The following is a 24,815-nucleotide window of genomic DNA, read 5'->3' on the forward strand; positions in this document are numbered from 1 at the left end:
CCCGAGACCCCACCAAGGGCACCAAGGAGCGGGACCGAGGGTGGGCACGGGCAGGCAGACATGGCCTGCTGACCCCAAACCCGGGGACAATGTCCCCTGCCGAGAGGGACGTCACCCCCCACTCCCCCCTCAGCCTTCACATCGCCTCGCTCTGTTCCCCAAGGGACCCCCTGCCCCCTCCCCACAGCCCCCCGCCTACGTGGGTCTCCTTGCTGAGGAAGTTGAGGCCGTTCTGGTTGACGGCCAGGATGCAGGGCGAAACGATGGCGTTGTTGCTGCAGCTCTGGATGTAGAAGAAGGACGAGCCGAACATGGGGTAGGCGCTCAGCAGCCCTGCGGGGCAGAGGACAGGGGCTCAGCGCCTCCTGCCACCCCCTCCTGCCCGGACCCCGGGGTGGCTCGCACCCACAGGGGCTCCACCAACAGTCCCTCGCGCCTGGCTGGAGCTGGGTCAGCTCCCAGAGCCTCCCCGAGGCTCTGGACCAGGAGCAGGATTGGACCCAGGAGCAGCCAAGGCGCCCTGTTGCAGTCTGCTGGGAAAATGGGTGGCCGAATGTGGGACCTGGGGGGCAGCCTGCCCTGCCCCGGCCTGCCACCGCGGTCCTGCCCTCTGCGTGCAGCATCCTGCTGGCCCCGCAGCACCCCAGGCGCCACGCAGGGCCGAGGGCTGCCTGTCCCATGCTCCCCATGGAGGAGCCACCCAGCAGTGTTGCATCCCGGGCAGCATTTTGTCTTCATTAGCATCGCATCCCCAGCAGCATCGCATCCCCAGCAGCATCGCATCCCCAGAAGCATCGCATCCCCAGCAGCATCGCATCCCCAGCAGCATTGCATCCCCAGCAGCATCGCATCCCCAACAGCATCGCATCCCCAGCAGCATCGCATCCCCAGCAGCATCAACCCCAGCAGCATCAACCCCAGCAGCATCGCACCCCCAGCAGCATCGCATCCCCAGCAGCATCGCACCCCCAGCAGCATCGCATCCCCAGCAGCATCGCATCCCCAGCAGCACCGCATCCTCATTAGCACTGTATCCTCATCAGGAGGACACGATCAGCACTGCATCCCCAGCAGCATTGCACCCCTGGCAGCACCGCATCCCCAGCAGCCTTGCATCTCTAGCAGCACTGCATCCTCAATAGCATCACATCCCTGGCAGCATCGCATCCCCATCCCCATCCCCATCCCCATCCCGCGCCCGCTCACCCAGGAACTGTGCCCTGGCCTGGTGGGCGCTGAGCGCCTGGGCTTGCTGCATGTGCTGGGTCACCATCTGGAGCCAGGATTGGGCCTTGAGCAGACGGAAAAGCTGCGGGGGGACGTAGTCCTGCATCTCCCGCCTGCAGGGAGCCGGAGATCAGGGCCAGCGCTGGCCAGCGGGTCCCACACCCCATGGGGACATGATCCCTGGACCCCCCCCCCTGCAGCCATACGTGGTGGGGAGGTGGTGGCGGTCCTTGGCTCGGTGCTGGAGGGCGGCCAGCTTGGCCACGTGCGGGAAGTGCTGCTCTCCTGGCCTGGCAGGCGGCAGGACGGTGAACAGTCCCTTGAGGTAGTCGGGGAGCACCTGAGGGGGACGGGGACACAGAGCGCAGGGACAGGGCTCAGGGATGGGGGATGCTCAGAGGGGGATGACACGGAGGTGGCCCCGGGGGGAGCCTGGCGGGGTGGCCCGACCTGGTTGTAGTGGACGGTGACGTAGAGCTCGTTGTCGAACTTGAGGGGCTGGCTCCAGACCACGCGGCGGCACCAGAAGGTGTAGCTGGCGTCCCGGCGCTCCGTCTCGGCCGCCACATCCAGGACGTATTCCCGGCGGGTCAGCGGCCGCACGCTCTGCCCTGTGCCACCCCGGGGGAGCCTGAGCACGGCCACCATGCGTGGCACCTGCTGGTGGCATGGCCGTTCCCGTCCCCAGCCCCTCACCTCTTTCGGTCACCACGAAGAGGATGTACTCCTCGAAAGCCTCCGGGTGCTGCAGCCCCATCTCGGAGCACAGCTCCTCGATCACATCCAGAGCCACCTGGGGGCACGGGGACAGGCAGATGGGGTGCTGCCGCGTCCCCTCGCCGTGCTCAGAGCCACCAACAGGTCCTGCGCTGGGGCTCATCCCATGCAACTCCCAGGGAAGGGATCTTCCTTTCCCAGAGAACAAAGTCCCCCAGCTCGGGGACGGCTGAGGGGTGCAGCCCCCGTGAATCCGCACTCTTGGGGTGCCCACAACTGGGGGAGGGGGTGTCACTGGGGTGCACCGAGCCTCTTGCCCCCTCTGACTCACCGAGCACGTCTTGATCTTGAGGTGCCTCTCTATGCCACCGGGCAGGAGGAAGAGCTGGCGCTTGGCGCTGCGTCCAGCCTGCGTAGGGGGGGACATGCGGGGAGCAGGGGGGCCCTTCGCACAGCAAGACCCCAAAGGACACCCCGAATCCCTAAGCTGACCATCCCATGGGGATCAACCTCTATCTTGCCCATCCTTCCCGGGTGAGCCATCATACCCTCTGTCCCACGTGCACAGAGCTGTGGCCCCACTGGGGACCCCTGGAAGCTCAGAACACCCCCAAAGCGGTGAGCAAACCCCAAAAAGGACTGTGCTCCCCGTGCCAGCAAGGGGCCACCAGCTCAGCTCCAGGGCAGCATTCAAGGGGGACAATCCCCAGCTCATGCAGGGATCCAGAACCTCTTAGGGAGGGATCTGAAGCTGGCACCAACCCTGCCCTGTCCCCCACGGTCACCCGTGAGCACCCAGCCTCACCACCATGGCCCTGAGCTCCGTGCTGCTGGGGAAGAGGCTGCGGCCGCCGAACTGCAGCGTTTTCCGTAGGTTTTGCTCGCAGGCTTTGGCGATGCCTGGTGGGGACGGGGACCGGGGTGAAGGACGGGGCTGAGCCGTAGTGTTGGCTCCGCTAAAGCATCTCCAGAGCCCCGTGACAACCCCTGGGCGCCTTTCCCCGCTGTGTGCCCGGCACCCCGGGGTGTGCAGAGCCCCTACCTTGGAAAGGCAGCTCCGGGTGCCTGCTGGCATCCTGCAGGAAGGCCAGGAGGAAGGGCCGGAGCACCTCGGAGCACTTGTAGTAGGCGGCGAGGATGTAGAGCAGCCTCCAGCCTTTCAGGCAGCTGTCCCTGCCGGGAAGAGCCAGGGCTGAGCCCCCCGGGGAGGACAAAGGTGCCCGTGGTGGCTGCAACAGCACCCATCACCCCAGGGAGCAGCGCAGCCCGCTGCGAAGATGGGGTCCTCAGGTCTCCCCCCCCACCACCATCGGGGCGGTTCAGCCCAGCCAGGGACACCAGTGTCCCCAGTGCCAGCCTCTGCTGTCCCAGCTGGGGTGGGCGACACGACTCACGGCTTGGAGCTGGTGTTGTTGGTGACCTGCTTGACGATCTGGCAGTACACCTCGTCCCGCAGGACCTCGTGCTCCGCGCACAGCTGGGGGACAGGCACGGCTCGCTCTGCGGCTGGGGACGTCCCCAGCTGTCACCCTCCTGCCCCGGCCGCCCCCCAGGACTCACGGCCCCAGCGGGAGATTTACCTTGAGGATGGTGCAGATGGCATCCAGCTCCGTCTGCCCCCTCAGAGGGTGGTCGCCCATGAATTTCATCACGGCTGGGGACGACAAAGCCGCACGATGACGCAGCTCACCCCGTCCCTTCCCTGGGGACACGTTCCCCTGGGTGCAGGCAATATCCTGGGCACCGCAGGGCAATGGGACCAGAGGAGCTAAACCCCACCCCGGGCCACCCCATCTGCCCACCCTGGTGCTGCCCCCACCCTCCTCCAAGCGTGGGGCTGGGGGTGGCCGTGGGGCAGGGGGACAGGGCGCCCGTGCCCCCACACCTACCTTGGAAAGCCTCAGCGGCCATTTTGCTGATGCCACCGTCAACGAATTCGATGAGCGACTCCTGGATGGGGATCTGGAAGGGGGAGAGGGTCAGCTCCCGGGAGCAGCCAGAGGGATGGGCTGGGGGGGGGGGGTTGGGATGGCGTTCGAGGTGCTCCTGAGCACACCAGGACCTCGGGGGGACCCACAGGTGACGGGAAGGCAGCGTCACCCCGAGGCACCCCGCCTCCCCGTACCTTGGTGAACGTCAGCATCTCCAGCACATCAGGCACGTCCTTCTTGGCCTTCGTCCCGCAGGAGGCCCTGGGAGAGGGATGAGGGAACGGGTGGGCACGGGCGTCCCCGCCGCGCGGTGTCCCCATCCCACCGCCGGGCACTCACGCCGTCCCGTGCCGCGCCACACGGAAGTACCGCCGGGCGAAGGCCACCATGGGGCACGTCCCTGCGCTGGCCCCGAGCCACTCGCCGCCGTCTCCCTCCTGACCCTCGGCAAAGGCGATGCTGGCGGGGGACACCTGCAAAACGGGGCGGTGGGTACCGGGCACAGCCGGCACCGTGCCGGCACAGCCCCGGGCCAGCACCCACCTCGGTTTTCCGGTCCAGCTCCTGGGCCACGGCGGTGGAGGCCACGGCGGTGGCCACGGCTGCCGAAGCTGCCACCTTGCCCTGCTTGTCCCTGGGCTCCTCTTTCCTCTCCGCCGGCAAATGAACGAAGTCGGGGGCCGCGACAGGCTGGACGTACTCGGCGGGGAAAAGCCCCGACCTGCCGTGGATGGCCCCGAACTTCCACCCTGTGCCGGGGGCAGATGGTGGGGATGGCCCCAGGCTGGCAGCCCTGGGGGGGTCACCTCCCCAAAAGCCTCTGCCTGCTCCCGCCTTCTCCCTGCACCCTGAGCCCTTTCCACAAATTTTGGCTGGAAATGGCTGCAGTTTGGCATTGCTCGAGGTAAAGGCACAGACCAGAGGCCACAAAATCCATCGCTCGCAGGGACATGGGGCAGCATCCAGTGCCACCCAGGGTGGGAACCGCAGTGGAGCATCCCCCTTCCTCGGGCCGGTGCCAAAAAGAGCCCAAACCGCCGTGCTGAGGGGTGACAGAGGCAGGAACCTGCCCTGTGCCCCAACCCCAGGAGGGGACACGTCTCAGGGCAGTGTACATGCACCGGGGACATACATGGGGACAGCATGGCACCCACCAAAATCCTGGGTGCCCGTCTTCATCTCCTCCAGGTACATCACCTTCTTGCGGACCACGCAGCCATAGCAGAGGTCTGTGGGGACATCGTGGGGACCCGGGGTGTCACAGGACGTGAGGCCAGGGCACGGCTACCTCCGGGGCCAGTGAAGCCATCAGTCCTGCCACCCCTGTGCCCTCCCCATCGAGGGCTTTTTGGCATGGGGGGCTGTGGGGGGCTGCTCACCTCTCTCGGGGCGCTCCAGCGGCTGCAGGTGGATGATGTCCCCTTTGTGGAAGCTGAGCTGTCCCCCATCCTCCGGGCTGTAGTTCCTCACGGCCACCACGTACTGGGAGTCCTGGGCACAGGCGGGGCTGGCACAGCCCGTGCACGCATGCACACCCACATCCCACCCAGCACAGGGGCTTCAAGCACCCACGGCCGCAGGACCACCCCAGGCATGGTCCCCACCCCACCCCAAACCCTCCCGTCACCCCAGGCATGGTTCCATTTGCAGGGTGCTCACCGCAGCCCCCCCCCCCCCCAAACACAGGCACACAGGCAGGGTCTGGCCCCCCAGGACATGCCCCCAGCCACCCACCCCTGCTCCTGGGGCACCCCCCTCACCTTCCTGAGCTCCGTGATGAAGTGGTCGACCATGGCCTTGACCTGGGGGGCTTTGGGGGAGAAGAGGATGAGCTTCTCGCTGCGCAGGTTGAACTCCAGCATGTTCCTGGACGGGGTGGTCACGAACAGCACGTCGGCGTAGCTGGGGCAGGGCGAGGGGAGGCTAAAACACCCAGCACCCACAGCACCCATCCCACCCCAACCCCCCCCCCCGGGCTCCTCGCCCCTACCTGTACGCCCGCAGCACCCGCAGCTGCTCCCCGGGGACGTTGGTGCCTTTGACCAACCGCACCAGCTTGACACCGGCGTGGGACACGGCCAGGATCTGCACACCCGTCCCCACGCTGCCCTGCGGGCCGGGACGCTGCCTCAGCCTGGGGGGGGTAGGGGGCTGGGGTACCCTCAACCCCGGCCTGCCCCACGGATGGACCCTCACCGTGGCGGGGAAGAGGCGTGAGAAATACACCTCGCAGCCGTCCCGTGCCGCGGCGATGATGTCCCTCTTGACGCTCTCGGTGGCCACGGGGCTGAAGGAGTCCAGCTTGTTTTCCGCTGTGGGGGGGGAGAAATACCCCGCGGTGAGTGGTGTGTGTCCCCCCGCTCCCCAAGGAGGATCCGAACACAGGGGTCACAGTGAGAGCAGGGATGCTCATCCCCTTCCCAAGCCTGGTAGGACCGTGATGGCAAGACAGGTGCCCCCCGCCCTCCCTGGGGACCTTCAGGGCCTGGCTGAGACCTGACACAACTCGTGACTTTGTGGAGCACTAAATCACAGGGCGCTCGTTGCATTTGGAGGCAAAACTACCCCGGGCTTGAAGCAGAGCTGGTTGTGGCTTGAGGATACCCAGGAGATGACGATGAGCGCCGGAATGGCTGGGTGTGAGACCCCCCCAAGTTTGGGATCCCCAGCGTGAGCCCCCCCCCCGCCCCAGCCTGGGAGCAGCAGGACGTGGGGGTGTGGGCAAGCGTTACCGAAGAGGGATTTCAAGCGGAGCCGCTCCTCCTGGCTGATCCGGAGGCAGGTGTCGGAGAACGTGTCGTTGAAGATCTGGGGAAGGGGGTGAGGAGCAGTGGGGCCGTGCGGGGGGGAATGCTGCACCCCCCCCAGCCCCTCTGCCCTGCCCAGCTTGGGGCAGCCAGCGGGGACACCCCCTGCTCCTCCATGAGCTGCCGGGCTGCAGTGAGATGAATAAACCATCACCCCAGCTCCCAAGGGACCCCCGGGGGGGGGGTGGGGGGTGGTCTTCGGGGCCAGCTTGGTGCCTCACCTGCCGGAAGATGAGGTCAAGCAGCAGCGGGTTGTTGATGCTGTCCTTGGGGTAGAAAACCTGCCAGGAGGGAGACCAGCCCAGCTCGCCAGCATCACCCACCCCACAGGGCCTTGGGCTCAGTGAGAAGCCCCCTTTACCCCCCCCCCCCCCCCCCCGTAGCGCTTTGACACCAGCCTCATCCCCGTCCCCTCGCTCCCCCCCCACCTCCTTGCGGATGTATATTTTCCAGGGCACGTTGTGGTAGGTGTAGAAGTCCTCGCTGCAGCTCCGGTGCAGCTGGGTCTGGACCTGCTGCCCCTCGGACGGGAGCTCCCGTGAGACGGGGACTGCGAAGGGATGGAAAGCCTGGAACATCCCTGGGGGGAGATGACCAGCAGCCCCTCTCCCCCCGGGGAAACTGAGGCACGGGGGGCCAGCTGTGGGGCAGGGAGGGTTTAGCTGAGCGCAGCGGTTATCCCGTGAGGATGCTGCAGAGCTGGACCCGAACTGGCCCCCAGTGCTGCTGGGGAGGACAAGGTGCCCCACTCCACCCCGGAGCTCTGCCCTGCGATACCTGGGGGCTGGGTGGTCGCCGGCCGCCCCGACGGCGCTCGCAGCTGGTACCTGCTGCTGGTGACCGGCTTCACCGCAGCCACCACCTCCTTGGGTCCCTGCAAGGCAGAGGGCAGGCTGGGGCTGGGGCTGGTGGCTCCCCCAGCGTGGCACGGGGCAGGGGCACAGGGGGGGCTGCGGCCCTACCACAGCCACCGGCACCCGGGCTGCCGAGAGCTGCTCCTTCAGGATCTGCATGGCTTCCTCGTGGGGGTCCAGCTTCTTCCCGAAGAGCTTGCTGTAGAGACAGCACCCTGCATCACCTGCACCCTGGCATCGCCTGCACCCACAGCATCACCTCTGCCCCAGCATTGCCTGCACCCGCAGCATCACCTGCACCCTGGCATCGCCTGCACCCTGGCATTGCCTGCACCCACAGCATCACCTGCACCCTGCCATTGCCTGCACCCTGCCATTGCCTGCACCCTGGCATTGCCTGCACCCACAGCATCACCTGCACCTGCAGAATCACCTGCACCCACAGCATCACCTGAACCCACAGCATCACCTCTGCCCCGGCATTGCCTGCACCCGCAGCATCACCTGCGCCCTGGCATCTCCTTCACCCTGGCATCACCTGCACCCTGGCATCTCCTGCACCATGCTGTTGCCTGCACTCACAGCATAATTTGCACCCTGCCATTGCCTGCACCCACAGCATCACCTGCACCCTGGCATCTCCTGCATCCCAGCATTGTGTACACCCGCAGCATCACCTGCACCCTGCCATTGCCTGCACCCGCAGCATCACCTGCACCCTGGCATCTCCTGCACCCCAGCATTGCCTGCACCCGCAGCATCACCTGCACTCCCAGCATCGCCTGCACCCCAACATTGCCTGCATCCCGGCATCAGGGCCAGCACATGCACCCACAAAGAGGAGAAGCCCGTGGCTCGGCTGGGGGCCGGGGTGGGTACCTGGGGGGCTGGGAGCCCCGCGGGGCCGGCTGGCACTGCCGGATGATGTTGCGGATGTCGTGCGTGGGCCGCGGGAAGTGCTCCGAGTTGAGCCGGGAATGCTGCACCCGCTCACCCGGCCACCGCCGGCCCACGGGTGCTGCGGGGACAAGCACACGGCATGCGGCACGGCCAGGCATCGCCTTCACACCTGGGGCACAGCTCGATGCCACATCCCCCAGTGCCGCCCCGTTGCGCTGGGACCCCTTACCGGCTTTCTGCACGTAGGGCCGGGGCTGGGGACCACGAGCTGGGGTCCCCTCTGCTGCTCTGCCCTGCAAGGGACGCCGTATCGTGAGCATCCAGCACCCCCCAGCTGCCTCCATCCCCAAGGAGCTGCCCCACAACAGAGACTGGGCAGGGCTCAACCCCTCCTGGGACACCCCCCCCCCCCCCCCAGCCCTGCCCCACTGACCGGGGGCCCAGGAGGCTGGTTGGCATCTGCCCGGTGCTGCGGGGACGGGGCTGGCTCCGTGCCTGCGATGGCAAAAGAGGAGAGCTCAGCCGGGGCACCCTGCAGCCTTGTACCGGGGTTGTGGGGTGCTGGGTGCAGGGATGTTCCCCGCACCAGGGGAAACTGAGGCAGGGCGCTGGGTGGGGCTGCAGGAGTGCTCAGGGCGCTCACCCCTCAGCTGACGCGTCTCCGCAGGTAGGGGGGGTCCACTCTGCTCAGCGTCACTGCCACCGTCCCCCCCTCCCGTGCCACCTCCTCCCTTCATCCTCTGTGAGATGGCAGCCGGTTTCTCCAGCTCCTGGGGGGCAGGCATCAGGGGATGGAGGCCGAGCCACCTGCACCCCCAAAATGGACTGCCTCTGCCTCGGGCAGGGGGATACCCCTCTCACCCCATTGCCGTAGGAGAGCACGGGGTCGAAGAGGCTGTCCAGGTACCGGTCCAGACCCTTCTGGCTCCGCGGCTCCCCAAATTCCCCATCTGCTAGGGGGCAAAGAGGGATGAGCCGTCAGTGGCAGAGCTTCACCGGCAGGACCCCGACAGCAGCTCCAGGGGGGCTGGGGTGGGGGATGATGCCCTACCATGGGGGTGGTACGCCTCCGTGGATGGCAGCGTGGGGGCTTTCACGGCTGGGGGAGGAGGTACTTCATCCAAATCCAAGCCGTGTCCCAGCACCCTGCAGAGAGGGAGGATGCGCTCATCGCACACCCGCTGGGTGCCAGATCCCCCCCGCTGGGACACCAACCCACGCCTCTGCCAGCACCCATCCAGCTTGGTGCTGGTGTTTCCCCCACCAGCCCCACAGTGGGGGACCCGTCCCTGCCCGGGTACCTACGCCCGGCTGTCCCCGCCGTGGCTCTCAGCCCCCTCCCATGCGACGAGGAAGCAGGACTTCTGTTTGGGGAAGTCCCGGAGCAGCTCGAGGTCAGAGATGAGGTCCAGGACATAGTCATGGCCGGCCAGTTCAGCCCACTGGGCGCCTGCCTTCATGGCCACGGACCAGCCACGCCAGCCCTCCGTCAGCCCCCTACCAACAGCAGGACGCTGGGGATGGGCACAGGCTGCCAGCGGTACCCGGTCTCCGCAGGGACACCCTGCCCACAAGCTGGGCATCCCGGCTCCCAGATCCTGGGGTCACCCAGAATGGCCCCAGGGTGATGCTGTCCCCCATGCTCGCCCTGCTGGGTGGGGGGGGTGCCGGTCTGGCGCGTACCTGTGCTTCAGGACATCCCCTGCCAGGTCCTCGCCCGTGCTCCAGGAGTGGACGGGGCAGGAGAACTGGTCGCCTGGGGAGGGACGGGTGGTAAGCGGGTCCCGCCGGTCCCCTCCTGCCCGTGATGGTGGCAGGGTGGTCAAGCTGGGACCCCCCCTCGCTGCTGCGGTGCCCCCCAGCCCCAGGCGGCCCCGCACCGTTGAAGCAGTGGAGGTCGAGGGCCATGCTGGCTTGCTGCCGGTTCGCCGTCCACTCCAGCAGCGAGGGCGGGTAGGCACGGGCGGCCGCGGCGCCCAGCTGCGCCCGTGCCATGGCGTGCATCAGCTTGCGCTGGCACACCGGCTTGTAGCCGGCAAAGGCGTAGTCAGACACGAACCTGTGGGGAAGGGAGGATGCTGCAGGGGGGACCTGGGCAGCAGCCCCAGGAGTGTGTGCCAGGCTGGCTCAGGGGACACCACAGAGGGACTAAAAGCGTCCCGAGAGTGATCTGGCATCATCCTGGGCATGTGTGCCAGACTGGCCCAAGGGATCCTGGAGGGACCTGAGCATAATCCCCGGGGCACACGTGCTAGGCTGTCCCCAGGGACCATGGAGGGACCTCAGAGCAATCCCAGCAGGACCTGGGCAGCATCCCCGGGCACGTGTACCAGGCTGGCCTGAAGGATGTGGAGGGACCTGGGCAGCATCCTCAGCCACATGTGCCAGGCTGGCCTGGAGAGTCCATGGAGAGACCCACCGGTGTCCCCAGGCACGAGCACCAGGCTATCCCCGAGGGTCCCAACTAGCCCCAGTCCCCATCCCTGTCCCCAGCCCTGGCTCACTTGAGCAGGTACTTGTCGAAGGCGGCGGAGGGGGGGAAGGCGCTGAGGCAGGCAGCCAGCAGCAGCCAGCCCCGCTCCTCGTTGTTGACGTTGGTGTTACGCCAGACCTGGTTGGCGGCTTGTGCCAGGAGCTCGTCCCGCAGCCCCGGCGCTGACAGCCCCTTCTGCACGATGTAGTTGCCGAAGAGGGTCTCCTGCGAGCCGCCAAGTCCTGGGTCCCCCATGAACCGCAGGATCTGCCGTGGGGACAGCGAGGTCCTCCCTCCGGCCCCTGGCAGGGACCGGGCAGGGGATCCCGGTGCCGGATCCCACACCGTCCCACCTACCAGCTGGAAGAGGCTGAGCGCCTCATGGCACAGCTCCTCGTCCAGCCGGGTGAGGGGGGCGGCCAGCGGAGCTGTCAGCATCCCGAACGCCGGTTCCTGCGGTGACACCCGCACCCGTGGCTACCCGGGCCCCAGGGACAGCCTCAGGTCACGAGGGGCCAGCCCCACGGCGCTGAGCGTGGAGGTGATGCTGGATGGGGACTATGGGGCTGCAAAAGGGCTGGGGTGCAGGATGGGGCCGGCAGCCTCCTGGCAGTGGGGCACAGACAGGCCGAGGCTGTGCCAGCAGCACCAGAGATGCCGGCACCTCGGCGAGGCTGAGAACACGATCCGGCCCCAGTGCCGTCGTTCGGGATGCCGGGGACTGAGAAACACACGACAAAAATAGGGGGCGAGGAGGAGAAAGGGGACAAAGCGACCGGGAATGGGGCTGGGGTCCCAGGAGCAAAGCGACCTGGTCTCCCGCCCCAGCGTTTCCAGATCCGCCCCACGTCGGGCGTCCAGGAGGGCTCGGCGGGTCTCTCTCCGATAACCTCAGCGGGGTCCCCCCGGCCTCTGGAGACAACAGGAACCCACGGGGAGGGAGGGAGGTGGCAGCCGTCTCCCTACAGCACCGCAGCCACCCCGGATCTGGCCCTTCTCGCACCCCGTGGCATCCCCAGGGCTGAAGCCGGGGCAGAGCCCGGTGGGATGGTGAGGGGAGCCGCCATGGGGATGCTGAACCTAACTGCTCAGCCACGACCAGGGCGCCGAGGACTCCCCAAAAGCTGGCTGCCTGTCGGGGCAGGCTCCCTGCCTCCGGGCCACGGTGCCCACCTTACCTGGAAGTGGCCCCGCACGTACTTGGCCATGGGGTAGTCGTTGATGTCGAGCGGGAGGGTGAGCTGGGAGTCGGGCTGCAGCGCCGGCGGTGGCACCAGGACCACGCAGCCGGCGTTGACCTCCCGGGCAGCTATGGCAGAGCAGGCAGCTACGGTGCGGCCGTGGGGACGGGGACAAGGGGTTGGGAGCAGGTGGTACAGGACCCACTCACCTGCGGCGGCCTCCAGCAGCCCCATCAGCTCGGCCGGGATCTCCAGGTGGGTGACATCCACCACCTCCCTCCTCGTCAGCTCCTGCCGGCGCAGCACGGGGATGCAACCCCTCGCCAGGCTGCTCCCTGCCCCAGCACCCATGGGCGCCTTGGCCAGCAGCATAGGGATGGGCATGTGCTCCCCCCAGTGCCGCACGCCCACACCCCGTTACCTGCTTCATCCTCTCCTTCTCCTCCTCCACCCGCCGGCGGGCGTCCTCCTTCCTCTGCGAGCAGAGCAGCCAAGCTGAGCCCCCGCCAGGAGGGTGGGAGACCCAGAGGCAGCAGGACCCCCCTGGGGTGCCATTGACCCCCCCGGCATCACCAGGCTTTCACCCCAAAGAGGCACTGCCCATGTCCCACGGGGCGCAGAGGAGGAGGTGGGGATGGGGTCTGAGGGGGTTCAAGGGCTGGGGGTGCCTCTGTGCCCTCTCCAGACCCACCACTGAGCATGCAGCAGGGTGGGAGCGGGTGGCCGGGACCCCCCTGGGATGTGCCAGCCCCCACCTCACCTTGAGGTACCGCCGGCGGTTCACGTAGATGTGCACCAGCGACCTGAACTTGATCAGCGTGTGCCTCATGCGCCGGTACCGCTGCCTGCGGGAGGGCACCCGTCACCCTCTGCCACCCACCAGTGCACCCACCCACCACCCGCCCCCAAGGACCCCCACCTGGCCAGGTAGCCCCGCGCCCGGCTCTGCAAGAGGACGATCTTTCGGCGGAGGGAGCGGAAGCGCCTCTTGATGAAGAAGGTGCGAGCGTAGCGCTGGAGCGTGAGGGCGGCCAGGTGATGGGCACGGGCTCGCTTGCTCTCCAGCGCCTGGTACAGCTGCTCCTTCAGGAAGAGCTGGGGGTGGGGGGTGACGCCGTGAGCCCCCCCACCTCGGCTGCCCTCCCCCTGGGCGTCACTGGAGCCAACCCCTTGCCTGGGACGGTACCTTGCTGACACCGACGTAGTACATGCTGGGGCTGACGGGGCAGAGGTTCCTCAGCATCTCCACGCAGTTGGCCCCGTTGGGGATGACGTTGGACCACATGTCGACGAGGCAGCGGTACCTGGGTGAGCCCACGGCACCACCACCGTCACCGCACGGGACCCTACCGGGATACCGGCATGGACCCTCCCTCCGGTGACGAGCACCACGCCTGGGAAAGCCGCTTCTCCCAATGCTGTGCACCAAAGAGGGGGACTCCCAGCTCCCACCGTGGGGGAACCCCAGGCCAAACGCTGCCCCCCAAAACACCCACAAGCCTCTGTGGTCTCCCCTCGCCGGGACGGCGGTACCCAACCCGCAGCCCCCAGACACCTGTCGATGAAGACGAGGAAGGGGATGCGGATGGGGAAGCCCTCCTTGCGGATGCGGATGGTCTCCAGGATCCCCGAGTACCGCAGCTGGCTGCTGACCACGTCGGCCTCAAACAGCCCCGGCTCCTGGGGAGGAGATGGAGAGAAGCCTCGGTGGCCGCACGGGCAGACCCCTGCCCCACCGTGCACCCACCGCGCTCCCCGTGCCGGAGAGGGCAGGCAGCACTGGCATCGCCACGGGCAGGAAAGCCCCGGGCCAGTTCCCACCTTCTTGTTGTTGGGTTTGAGACAGCGCACGAAGAAGGGGTTGCACCTGCGTTGGAGAGACCCCATCAGCCACGGGGGACAGGGGACAAAGCCAGCCCGGCCACCTCAGGCTCAGGTCTGGCTGTCACCCTGCTCCTGCCAGCCCAGTGCAAGGCCTGGTTGCCCACCCTACCCACCCTGCCTGCCCTGACCTCTCCATCTTTTCCACCAGGTCCAAGAGCGACTGCTGGAACCGGGCGGCCACCGTGGGGGCCTTGTACCGCCGCGTCCTGGTGCTGCTCCTCCTGACCAGGCTCCTCTGCCGGGCCATCACCTGGGCATGGCCGAAGAAGAGGTTGGCCACCACCTTGGGGAGATGGGAAGGGTTAGGGAGGAGAAACACGGCTGGGATCGTGCAGGTCTCCTAGCTCCTTTTCCCAACCCAACCACTGCCTTTTTGCCCAGCCCTGGGCGAGTTGCGTCCCCTGTTTGTGGCTGGATTTCCCAGGTGGGGATGGGGAACCGCAAGAGCAGCCCATGTGCCTGTTTGTGACAATACTTGAGGGGTCAAAGCCCAGAGAACCCCGTGGGAAGAGCGCACAGGGTGGAGGTGGAGTCATCCTCCGCTCCTGGTCCCCCTGGGCTTCACCGAACATGGGGGCACGCACCTGGGCCCAAGACAAGTGGTGTGTATAGAAGGGGCCGTCTGAGTCCCCCCCCAGCACCACAGAGCCGGGCCCAGGCAGGGCCCTACCTTGGTCCTGCTGCTGATGAACAGGTCCAGCACGTCCTGACGCACCTGGTCATAGTTTTTATCCAAAAACTTATGAACCTGGCAAAGAGCAAAACCTCGTGGTGAGGAGCCCGGTAGCACAGCAAGGCGAGGCGAGGAGCTCCAGGGGGGATGGGGAGCCCCCAGCTAGACCCCCCCCTGGGCTGCCCCTTACCCCCAGGTGCAGGATTGACCCCATAAACCTCCTCTTTAACCCTCCTCAAACCCCAGCTGGGCATCCCACTGCCACACACCTGGTAGGTCACCTTCCCTGCGTAGTGCTTGATGGTGAACTCCGGCAGCGGCATCTTCGGCTTGGTGTACAGCGGGTTCATCCCGTGGTGGTAGTGACACTTCTGGAGGAATGTGTGGTCGGTGGCCTGGGGATGGATGTGGGGATGAGACACGGCTCGGGTGGTTCAGCAGCCCCGAGGGTGCAGGTACTAGGATGGGGATGCCTGGACAACCGGCCAGACTCCGCTCTCAGCTCTGTGCCTCAGTTTCCCCATGGGCAGAGAGGGTGCAACCACCCTTCTCTCTTTTATAGGGCAGCTGGGAGGGTGTTTACAGCAATTCCTGCAAAAGCAAGTCCTCTGGGGGAAGCTGCTCCAGTGGCACCGACCTGGGACCTCCTCGGGCTTGTCCAGCCCAGAGAAACCCGGGGTGTCTCCCAAGTTGTCCAGGAGTGGAGCAGCCCTGGGCCACGGTATCACCGCAGGCACAGGGACCGCCCGGTGCTGCCATCCTCGCCGCAACCCCTCACCTGGGGGAAGCAGCTCTGGTCATCGAGGATCCGGAGGATGCCGTAGGGCTTCTGGGAGATGAGGTCAATGCAGGGTTGGTTGTCGCTGAAGGGGATCTCCTTCCACTCGATCTGCTCCCGGAGGTACTCCTCCTGCAGGGTCAGCACTCCGTCGGCCCCTTGCCCCCAGGCCTGCGGCGATGCCCTGCGTGGGGGCAGAGCCCGGAACCGCTCGCCAGCCCACCTGCTCCTCCTGGAAGACGATCTTGTTGAAGAAGAACTGCAGGTACTCGTTGGCGTAGTTGATGCAGAGTTGCTCAAAGCTGTTGAAGTTGAGGTCCTGTGAGAAGAAGGGGACACAGAGCCTGAGACCCCAGCCCCAGGGCTGGGGGATGGGGGGGGGGGGGGGATGGAGCCGGGGTGGATCCTGCTCACCTCGAAGCCGTAGATGTCCAGGATGGCGATGGAGAGGGCCTCCTGCCGCGGGTACACCAGCTTGTTGATGCGGTCCGTGAGCCAGCCAAAGAGCAGGGAGTAGAGGGTCTTGGCAATGGCGTCCCTGGGAAGGGGCAAGATGAGCAGAGGGCTGGAGCTCCGGCATGGCATGGCACGGCACCCTGTACACCCCCACCACCGCAGCCAGCACCCATCACAGCCCCCCATCCTTCACACAGCAGCCCTTGGCGCCGCAGTTTTGATCAACCGCGAGCCTCATCTGCACTGGGGGACTCAACCGTCCCCCTTCCCAGCCTGGCATCTCACCTCCCACCCCGTCCCTAGAGGTCAGACACCCCCCGTGCCCCCCCGCCGCACAGCCCACCCCCCCCCGCCCCCCACCCCTCCCCTCTACCTGGCATCCACGGCGCTTTCGACGGTCAAGGGGGTAAAAATCTTCTCCCGCAGCGTTTCCTGGTTGGGATGCACAAAACCAACGGCACGACGGAGTTTTAGCAACATCAGCCGTGGTCCCCAGGGACCAGGGGGCCCCTCCTCCCTGCCTGTGGCCCCCCCGGCACTCACCGTCACCTTGAAGGTGATGGCTTTTTGCAGGCCCTCGGGGGACACCTGCAGCAGCTCAGCCACCGTCCGGATCTCCGTGGCGCTCACCACCGTGGCGACCTCCTGGCAGTCGGTCTGCGGGACACGGTGAGGCGGTGAGGGTGCCGTGATTCCCCCCCCGCCTCCGCTGCATCCCGAATCGGGCCCGAGGAGGGCGGCTTGGCTCCCCTTGGGGTACCTCGTATTTTTCAAAGTAGACGTTGCCCAGGTGAAGGACAGAGGAGAGGATGCGGAAGATGCTGTTCTGCTCCTCCACGCTGAAGCTCAGCACCTCCATGGTGTTGAGCAGCCGACGGAAATCCTCCGCATCATCCTTGCCGGGGATCTCGCAGTTCCCACCCTGCCGTGACACCCCCCCCCCCCGCCCCGCCTTGGTGCCATCAGGGGGTCCCGGGGCAGGGGGGGGAGCACCCAGGGGTAGGGCAGAGGGAACCACACACCCTGCCCTGAGCACCCTCCCCATCCACACACTGAATCCAGGAGGACTCAGGAACGCACCGGCACCCTGAGCTTGGCCAGCCCCCCGAAAAGCAGGCGGGGGGGGGGGGGGGGGGGAAGTGTTGAGCGGGGGGCACGCTACCTGGTTCAGGTAGTAGTAGGTCTCGGCGCCCTGCAGGCAGTACCGCTGCCGCTGCTGGGCGGGCAGCCCTGCCAGCATCTCGTAGAAGATGTGGTAGTTACGCTCGCTCTTGGCCTGGGGAGCAGAGGACCGAGGTGGGGAAGGGGCAGCGGAGGTGGAAGTGTAGGGAGGAGTTGGGGAACAGAGCCTAGGATTTGCTTCCCACCCACCTGGAAGACCACACGGGACTTCTCCAGCAGGTACTGCGAGGTTATGGCACCGCAGATCAAGCCGCTGTAGTGGCGAGAGCGGGCACCCGGCTGGCAACCTCGGCAAGGGCAGGGGCTGTGTGTGTGTGTCCCCCCCCCATATGGTGCCCATCCCTGCCCCGATGCTGCCAGCGGCATGTGGGGGGTCACTGCCCGGTCCCCAGGTGCCCCCCCACTGGGATCTGTGGGCAGGGAGACATACCCACACCCGGCTCCCTCCCAAACAAGGGCTGGAGCTGCTGCACCCTGGGGTGAAATTGCGCCCCCCCCCCTCCACTGGGATCGATGGGGCTGAGAGAGGGTGGAATGCGCCGCGAGGACAAGGATGGGGACAAGGATGGGGACAGTGAGGGGGCAGGGTACCAGCCCCGAGCACAGCATCCCTGCCCCTACCCCAGGGACAACAAACACTGCCTGCCCTCAGGCGACATCGCCTTCCCCCCCCCCCGCCAGGTTTGTTCCCAAAAGCACCCCCGTGTGCGTCCCACCCCAGAGCCGAGGGGCTGCCCGGCAGCGAGGCTGGGTTGGGCACCCTGGGGTGGGGGGGTGGGGGGGCACGACGCAGGGGGTGGGGGTCGTGCGCACACGGGTGTTGCTCGGCGTTACTTACTCCTCCAGAAAGATCTCCACAAATTTCCCAAACCTGCTGGAATTGTCGTTCCTCACGGTTTTGGCGTTGCCGAAGGATTCCAGCAAGGGGGTCGCCTCCAGGATCTGCCGCGGCGATGGGGAGAGATGGGGGGGGGGGGGGGGGGGAGGGTCAGCCTGAGCACCCCAACACACCACGGGCTGTCCCCATGGCAGTGGGACCCCCGCTTGTCACCCTGCCACCCGTGCCACCCTCCCTGCTACCCCCTGCCCCGTGCAGACACGCACGGGTGCCAAAACCCAAGGTATGCACCGCAGCCGGCTTGCACGGGGGTGCGGGGAAGCGCAAGGACCCCACGCATGCACCGAGCTCCTGCTGTCCGTCCCCCCGCAGCTGGGGTGACGTGGCAGAGATGCCACCGTGATGCTCGGTCCCCTTGAACCACCCCAGCCCTCGTGTAACCCCCTCCCCGGTACCTCTATCTGCCGTGGTCCCGGTGGAAGCGTGGGGAGAAGGAGAGAGCGGCAGAGCTGTGAGCAGGGGGTGGAGGAGGGCGCAGGGAGATGGGGCGAGGGGACAGGGGTGTCCCCAGGGCAGCCCCTTACCTGCGGGGCAGTGCTGCGCTTCTGGCTGACGGCTGCCAGGTAGCGCAGGATCAGCTTGGTGGCTTCGGTCTTCCCCGAGCCGCTCTCCCCACTGAAACCACAGAGCGAGGGCACGGCCGGGGCCATCACCCGCCGAGCAGGGGACCGAGGGGTTGAGCCCACCCCAAACCCACCCAGCACCCCATCCCCAAAGGCACCCGTCGGCCCCCGGGGCTGGGCCAGGCTGGTGGCAGCACCCTGCCGCCGGCAATTAGGGCAGCGTTGATGAGGGGCCACCCCGGAGGGGGCGAGACGCGCGTGGGGACAGCCGTGTCCCACCTGATGACGATACACTGGTTGTGTTTGGCATCCATCACTTTGGAGTAGGCGACGTTCGCGATGGCAAAGAGGTGCCTGGGGAGGGGGGGGGCGGGGAGGGAAGCAGAGGTAGGGGGTGCGGTGCCATGTCACCCCGGCACAGGGACCCCCACCGCGCCCCGAGCATCCCCACACACGGGCACAGCCGCTCCAGCACCCTGTGACTGAGGGTCTTCAGGGGTCTGGGACCACCCAGGAGCTGCCGTAGGACCCAGGGGTGGGTGACAGCAAGCAGGAGCGCCCCTGTGTCCCCGCAGGGTGTTTTGGGGACACCCCCAGGTACTCACGGCGGATTCTCGCCCAGCGCTCTGCCTTCGTACTGCAGCACTTGCTCCGTCCCGTAGATGTTGTAGAGCCGGTACGGGTTCACCGACACCAGGATGCTGCCGATGTAGGTCTGCGGGACAGCGAGGTTTGGGGCTGCGAGCTCTTAGAGGATGATGACCCCCGCCCTGAAGACCCCACATTTGGGGTCTTCAGGGGATGTTGTGTGCCCCTAAGCTTACGTAGATGAGCTGGCGCTCGAACCGTGTCCGGATGTTGCTCAGCACCGCGGCCTCCTGCAGATCCCTGGCACGGAGCAGAGCCTGCGTTACGGGGTGGCAGCGGTGACAGGGGATCTCTGCCACCCCTGAGCGTGTCCCCAGCCGTGGGAGGCTGAAGCAGAGCCCGTTTCGGGACGGGACGGGGTGGGGAGCAGCAGGGGCTGTGGGGTGCATGGGTGGGGGTTGCAGCCTTGTTGGCGCGGGTCACAGCGGGTGGCAAAGGGGACGGGGACACTCACTCCAGCTGGGTCATGTCCTCCAGCCCATCCTCCTCCTGCGGCTCCTGGTACCTCACGATGGGCAGGCTGCACAGCGACTGCATCTGCACGGGGCAACCCAGCCCAGCTCCGTCACGGCAGGGCTGTGCCAACCCCATCCGGCACCCCACCCGGTCACTGCCACCACCCCAAAACCACCATCTGTGACCCCAAACCGGGGACCCCACAGCCGGCGGTGGCAGGGACCCTGAGCAAGCAGCCCATGGCCCCGAAACAGGTCACCCAGCAAGAGTGTCACGTCTCGGGGGAGAGCAGCAGCGCTGGGAATGGGGCTACGGGGCCACCAGGGTGTCCTTGGGGATGGTCCCACAAAAGGCTGGTTGTGGAGACCCCCAGCCCCTCTCGCCATAGGCAGGTGGGAACAGGCAGAGGCAGCTGTGCCACCCAACCACAACACCCGATGGGTCACCCATACCCCCCAAAGGGGCTGCAAGGGGTGGGCGACAGAGACCCCCGGGCAGTGTGGCACCTCCGGGGGTGGGAGGGGAGGGCTGAGCCGCGGGGCTGGGGGCTGCTCCCCACGGCCATGCACGGGGGGGAGGGGGCCACGGGCCGGGGGGCACGCAGCAGCCCACGCTGGCGGGCGGCCAGGCGGCGAGCAGGAAAGCGGACACCCGCCGGGTCAGCGTGCCACCCGCGCCGGCCCCAGCCGCGGATCAGGTCTCGGCATTTCCATACGCGAGAGTCAAGTGTCCCCGAGGGGGCACGGGGGGGGGGGGACACACACCTGCAACGAGCAATGCCCACCCCCCTCCAGCCTGCTCCCCGCCGCAGGACCCCTACCAGCACCCAGTGCACCCATAGCCACCCCGGTCACTGCAAAACCCCCCCGGCACCAGTGGCTTTGCGCCCCCGGTGAGTCGGCAACCAACACGCCACCCCATCGCAGGTCCCTCAGGCTGCCGGCGTGCCCCCCCCCCGGGCTCCATCCCACCGCCGGCACCCACGGCGGGCTCCCCGCCGGCGTTACCTTGCTGCGCCAGGGCTGCTTAGTGCCCAGGTACCCGTCCGCCCAGGGGTGCCTGTCCCTCCAGCCGCCCGCCGGCGAGCGCTGGCTCAGGTAGCGGGCGATGTCGGCTCCCCGCTGGCTCGCCCACCGCCGGCTGCGTTGGGTGGGCTGCCGGGGGGGACCCTGCTCGGTCGTCCAGGCGTCGGGCATCTCCCGCACCCGCACGACGTGCTGCGTGGACCAGTGCTGCTTGTACATGCGGGACGCCCGCCGGAAGGAGCCCAACCTCTGCACCTGCGGCGTCACCACCGCGTAGCGCCCCGCACCCTCCTCCCCGGCCGCCCTGTCGCCCTCGACGGCCTCCACCGGACCTGGGGTACAAGCGCCGCGGTGGGGGGCGGCCGGTGAGGCAGGGGCTCGGCCGCGGGGTGCCGGGAAAGCGGCACGGCGCTGCGGTGAGGGGCTCCGCTCGCCACGGGGGATGGAGGGGAGGTTGGGGCGCCCGTCGTCGGTCCAGCCCCGACGCCCCACGGGTGGGCTCGGTGATCTGCGGGTGCTCCCGTCCCGCCGGGATGGGTGGCGGGGTAAGGAGGGGGAGTGGGAGGAGGGATGGCGGGTAGGCGGCGGGGACGGGGTGGCTTTGGTGGGGGCCATGCTCCCCACAAGCAGCGATGCCAGGGACTTCCCCACGGAGCGCCCCGGAGAGGGGCTGCGACCCCCAGCTTCGGCTGGAGATGGCCTCGCTGAGGGGGAGCGGGGGGCCATCCCGGCAAGGGGCTGCCCGATGCGCTGAATGAAGGTTTTGGGGGTGCCGGGAGCAGGGCTGGGCGGGGGGGGCACTGCGGTGAGACCCCGTGAGGCAGCCTGCCAGGGGGGCAGCTCCTCATCCCAGGAGGGGCTGGGGGGGTCAAGGCGGCGGCTGCCGGTGCGGGGGGCTGGTGCCAGGAAGGGGGTCCTCTGCAGTGGCTTCACGGCCTTGGTGGGGGGCTCGGGAAGCCGGGGCCAGGCCTGGGGGAGCGGTAGCCCAGGGGGGCTGCTCCGCCGTGACGGCCGTGGGGACAAAGGTCTCCCCAACCCCACCGTAGGCACCCCCAAATGCCTCCCCACCGGCCCCGGTGAGCGGGGGGCTGCCGGCGGCAGGGTGGGGGGCTCGGGGCCGAATCGCTGAAGGCTGGCCCCGACGGAGGGGGAGCGCCGTGGCCCCTCGCCCCGCACGCTGCTGGGGCGCTGCCGGGCTGGCGGAGGTGACGGGGAGCACCCAGGGTTGGCGAAGGGGTTACGGAGCGATGGCCGCCGCGGCTCTTGGGGAGGGGGCTGCCCCCAGAGCCCCGCTGGTGGGGAAGGGTCTCTGGTCGGAGATGTTCGTGGTGGTGGGTCCCGGTCCCCCAAGCCGGTGCTCTCCCCCCCCGCCAGCCTGCGGCTGGAGCGTCTGTAGGAGGGCTGGGGGGTACGGGGGTTCCGAAATCCCCCTGCACCCAGTGGTGGGGGGCCGGGGGGCTGCGAGAGGGAGCGCTGGAGGAACTGCCCCAGAGGGCTCCCGCACGCCCGCGCTGCCGAAACCCGGCGCCTCAGGGCCGTCGTGGGGCCGGGGGCTGCCGCTGCCCGCGGTGGCTCGCACTCGGCGTAGTCGTCTTCGTCGCGGGCAGCGGGCAGGTGGGGGGATGGCGGGAGGGGGACGTCCAGGCGGTCCCTGCCGAAAAGCTTGACCTGGGGCCGGGGGAAGAGCCTGAATTTCCTATTGAGGGAGAGCTTGGAGGAAAGCGTCTCCCGCATGCCCCGCAGCGAGGAGGCGCTGAGGATGGAGAAGGGGTATTCCCTGTCCTCCTCCTCCTCCTCTTCCTCCCACTCCTCGGGCTCCTCGGCCTCGGCGATCTCCTCCAGGGCCAGGGCGTAGGGGTTGCAGGAGGACTGGGTGTGCGGCGCCCACCCCACCTCGCTGTACTGGATGCGATGCTCAGGATACTCGCCCCCAGGGTATCCCTCCGCGAGAGGCTCCTCAAAGTCCTCGTAGGGGTCCCCCCTGTAGCTGAAGGGCCCTGCCGCCTCCTCGCCGTACTCCGGGTCGCTGCTGTAAGGGTCGTAGAGGGCCAGGGGGGACCCGCCGCCAAACGGTTCCGCATCCTCGAGCTCCGCGTAGCCGTAGGGGTGCCCCAGCGGGTCACCCTCCTCCCAAAACTGCCCGTAGAAGCCATAATCCTCCGCCTTGTAGCCGGGGTAGTCAGTGTAGGGGGTCGGCACCACATCCTCGAAGCCGTACCCTGCTGCGTAGGCTGGGGTTTGGATGTAGTCTTCCTCCTCCTCGGCGTAGCCATGCTGGGGGCTGTAGGCTCCATCCTCCTCCTCGGTGTAGCCATGCCAGGGGCCGTAGCCTCTATCCTCCTCAGCATAGCCACGCTGCGGGCCGTAGGCTCCATCCTCCTCCTTGGCATAGCCATGCCGGGATCCACGGGCTCCATCTTCCCTCTTGGCATAGCCACGGCGGGAGCCGTAGGCTCCATCCTCCTCCTTGGCGCCGCCACGCCGGCGGCTGTAGGCTCCATCCTCCTCCTCGGCCCACCCATAGCGCGGCACCGGCGGCTCCGCAGTCGCGTGCTGGGAACGCCGCCGGGACGGGCGCCGCACCATGCTGCCGTGCCTCTCCTGGCTGTGCCGCGCGGCACCGGGGGCCGACAGCCCGCTGCCGACGGGGATCCGCTTCATGTTGGCCCGATGCCTGAGGATCTCGTCTTCCGCGGGGAACGGCAGCTTCCTGGCACCGATACGGGACAGCCAGGCCGCGTCGGCCGCCCGGCTGCCCCCCGCCAACCGCCCGCGCCGGGAGAGCACCTTCCTGGCCAGCCAGCCCGTGGCGGCGGCCGCCTTGCTCAGCACCTGCGCCCGTGGCTTGAATTTCCTTTCCGGGCGCCGGCGGAAGAGGGACGCGCCGTCCTCGGCCGCCTGCCCGCCCCGCCGCAGCAGCAGGAAGGACGGCTTCGCCGGCGGGGAGCTGCCGGCCGCCTCCTTCCTCTTCTTGCCCACGCGCTTGAAGCGAACCATCAGGTTGGAGGTGGACTTGAGCACCGCCTTGTTCTTCTTCTTCTTCTTCCTCTTGGTGCTGTGTTTCTGCAGCCCCCAGAAGAAGCGGGACGTGTTCTTGAACTGCCCCTTCTTGGGCCGAGGCAGCCCCAGCTTCTTGAAGCCCAGGAAGAGTTTGGAGGTGCTGCGAAGGTTCTGCTTCACCTGGGCCTTCGGCGGTGGCGCCGCCGCCTCCTCCTCCTCCTCGGCCGGGCCAGGCCCCGCGGATGCTTTGGGCTGGCCCTTGGCCTCCGCGCCCTTGGCTCCTTTCTTCTTCTTGGCGTTGTCGGCCGCCAGCCCCATCACCAGCTTGGAGGTGCCCTTCAGGTTCTTCTTGGCCGGCGCGGCGTTGCTCTCGCCCTCCTCCTCCTCCTCCGGCTCCAGCTGCACCTTCTTCCCCCGGCCCGGCTTCTTCGCCACCACCCCCTTGAGCACCCCCTTCTTCTCCTTCCCCTTCCCCTTCTTGGGCTCCTCCACCGCTGCCTCCTCCTCGTCCTTCTCCTCCTCCACCGCCTCCGTCTCCTCGCTCTCCTCCGCCTTCAGCAGCTCCGCATCCGAGGTCTCCTCCGACTCGCTGGGCGCCTCCTTCTTGCCCTTCTTGCCATCCTTCCCTTTCCCTTTGTCCCCCTTCCCCTTGGCCTCCGCATCCTTTTTGGGGTGCCCCTTCTTGCCGACCATGCCGGCGGTGGCGGGCGCTCATGCTCTGGCCCCGGCGGGGCCCTGGGAGATGATGCCCCACGCCGGCACGAGGCAGCTCCCGGCACACCGTCCGGCTCCCAACCCCACAGCCTGCCCAGGAAAGGTATTTACCTGCACCCGGTTTTGCCGAGGCACGTGCCCGTGCGTGGCTCCCTCGGCCGCCGGTGGCCACCCGCTTGGCATGGCGCTGGGGCGGCGGGACGGCAGCCCCGGTGCAGCCCGGTGGGAGCTGCCTCCTGCCTCCCGCGGCTCCCCGGGAGTTGGGTAGCGCGGTGCTGGCGGCTGGGCTCCGGCTGTAACCCAACCGCCGGGGCTCGCGGCGGCATGAATAATGTAAGGGATGCGCCGCTCTGGCCCCGAGACTTTTCCGAAGGAGCAGGAAAGGGCCCCCGTGGCAGGGAGCATCCCCCCCCCCAGGGGGACGCTGCAAGGGATGGCGCAGAGCACC

General features: G+C 67.8%; 1 protein-coding gene across 1 annotated transcript in view; it reads right to left on the minus strand.

Annotated features, from left to right (window-relative positions):
• Positions 1 to 24,815, minus strand: part of MYO15A (myosin XVA) — a gene marked incomplete at its 5' end in the record, with an annotated part of 32,511 nt that overhangs the window by 415 nt on the left and 7,281 nt on the right. Inside the window, 62 exons of the mRNA XM_086473248.1 lie at positions 200 to 333; positions 1,207 to 1,340; positions 1,434 to 1,567; positions 1,678 to 1,838; positions 1,924 to 2,020; positions 2,276 to 2,353; positions 2,750 to 2,844; positions 2,987 to 3,117; positions 3,339 to 3,421; positions 3,525 to 3,598; positions 3,834 to 3,906; positions 4,070 to 4,136; positions 4,215 to 4,348; positions 4,419 to 4,624; positions 5,030 to 5,104; positions 5,255 to 5,366; positions 5,636 to 5,777; positions 5,866 to 5,984; positions 6,072 to 6,187; positions 6,608 to 6,683; positions 6,904 to 6,963; positions 7,111 to 7,232; positions 7,460 to 7,556; positions 7,645 to 7,735; positions 8,416 to 8,554; positions 8,666 to 8,729; positions 8,870 to 8,931; positions 9,080 to 9,206; positions 9,298 to 9,389; positions 9,488 to 9,582; positions 9,742 to 9,933; positions 10,120 to 10,192; positions 10,317 to 10,495; positions 10,941 to 11,176; positions 11,267 to 11,362; positions 12,088 to 12,218; positions 12,300 to 12,421; positions 12,840 to 12,935; positions 13,010 to 13,185; positions 13,277 to 13,394; positions 13,646 to 13,770; positions 13,912 to 13,957; positions 14,103 to 14,257; positions 14,645 to 14,722; positions 14,917 to 15,042; positions 15,426 to 15,557; positions 15,649 to 15,744; positions 15,840 to 15,963; positions 16,255 to 16,313; positions 16,425 to 16,538; positions 16,642 to 16,803; positions 17,044 to 17,157; positions 17,253 to 17,316; positions 17,902 to 18,005; positions 18,357 to 18,362; positions 18,486 to 18,576; positions 18,804 to 18,878; positions 19,130 to 19,239; positions 19,349 to 19,412; positions 19,627 to 19,709; positions 20,636 to 24,331; positions 24,479 to 24,729. Coding sequence (XP_086329374.1) covers positions 200 to 333; positions 1,207 to 1,340; positions 1,434 to 1,567; positions 1,678 to 1,838; positions 1,924 to 2,020; positions 2,276 to 2,353; positions 2,750 to 2,844; positions 2,987 to 3,117; positions 3,339 to 3,421; positions 3,525 to 3,598; positions 3,834 to 3,906; positions 4,070 to 4,136; positions 4,215 to 4,348; positions 4,419 to 4,624; positions 5,030 to 5,104; positions 5,255 to 5,366; positions 5,636 to 5,777; positions 5,866 to 5,984; positions 6,072 to 6,187; positions 6,608 to 6,683; positions 6,904 to 6,963; positions 7,111 to 7,232; positions 7,460 to 7,556; positions 7,645 to 7,735; positions 8,416 to 8,554; positions 8,666 to 8,729; positions 8,870 to 8,931; positions 9,080 to 9,206; positions 9,298 to 9,389; positions 9,488 to 9,582; positions 9,742 to 9,933; positions 10,120 to 10,192; positions 10,317 to 10,495; positions 10,941 to 11,176; positions 11,267 to 11,362; positions 12,088 to 12,218; positions 12,300 to 12,421; positions 12,840 to 12,935; positions 13,010 to 13,185; positions 13,277 to 13,394; positions 13,646 to 13,770; positions 13,912 to 13,957; positions 14,103 to 14,257; positions 14,645 to 14,722; positions 14,917 to 15,042; positions 15,426 to 15,557; positions 15,649 to 15,744; positions 15,840 to 15,963; positions 16,255 to 16,313; positions 16,425 to 16,538; positions 16,642 to 16,803; positions 17,044 to 17,157; positions 17,253 to 17,316; positions 17,902 to 18,005; positions 18,357 to 18,362; positions 18,486 to 18,576; positions 18,804 to 18,878; positions 19,130 to 19,239; positions 19,349 to 19,412; positions 19,627 to 19,709; positions 20,636 to 24,331; positions 24,479 to 24,729 — 10,484 coding nt within the window. The remainder of the gene's footprint in view (positions 1 to 199; positions 334 to 1,206; positions 1,341 to 1,433; positions 1,568 to 1,677; positions 1,839 to 1,923; positions 2,021 to 2,275; positions 2,354 to 2,749; positions 2,845 to 2,986; positions 3,118 to 3,338; positions 3,422 to 3,524; positions 3,599 to 3,833; positions 3,907 to 4,069; positions 4,137 to 4,214; positions 4,349 to 4,418; positions 4,625 to 5,029; positions 5,105 to 5,254; positions 5,367 to 5,635; positions 5,778 to 5,865; positions 5,985 to 6,071; positions 6,188 to 6,607; positions 6,684 to 6,903; positions 6,964 to 7,110; positions 7,233 to 7,459; positions 7,557 to 7,644; positions 7,736 to 8,415; positions 8,555 to 8,665; positions 8,730 to 8,869; positions 8,932 to 9,079; positions 9,207 to 9,297; positions 9,390 to 9,487; positions 9,583 to 9,741; positions 9,934 to 10,119; positions 10,193 to 10,316; positions 10,496 to 10,940; positions 11,177 to 11,266; positions 11,363 to 12,087; positions 12,219 to 12,299; positions 12,422 to 12,839; positions 12,936 to 13,009; positions 13,186 to 13,276; positions 13,395 to 13,645; positions 13,771 to 13,911; positions 13,958 to 14,102; positions 14,258 to 14,644; positions 14,723 to 14,916; positions 15,043 to 15,425; positions 15,558 to 15,648; positions 15,745 to 15,839; positions 15,964 to 16,254; positions 16,314 to 16,424; positions 16,539 to 16,641; positions 16,804 to 17,043; positions 17,158 to 17,252; positions 17,317 to 17,901; positions 18,006 to 18,356; positions 18,363 to 18,485; positions 18,577 to 18,803; positions 18,879 to 19,129; positions 19,240 to 19,348; positions 19,413 to 19,626; positions 19,710 to 20,635; positions 24,332 to 24,478; positions 24,730 to 24,815) is intronic.

Source organism: Leptosomus discolor, chromosome 14 (genome assembly GCF_034619465.1).
Source record: "Leptosomus discolor isolate bLepDis1 chromosome 14, bLepDis1.hap2, whole genome shotgun sequence".
Classification (NCBI taxonomy): domain Eukaryota; kingdom Metazoa; phylum Chordata; class Aves; order Leptosomiformes; family Leptosomidae; genus Leptosomus; species Leptosomus discolor.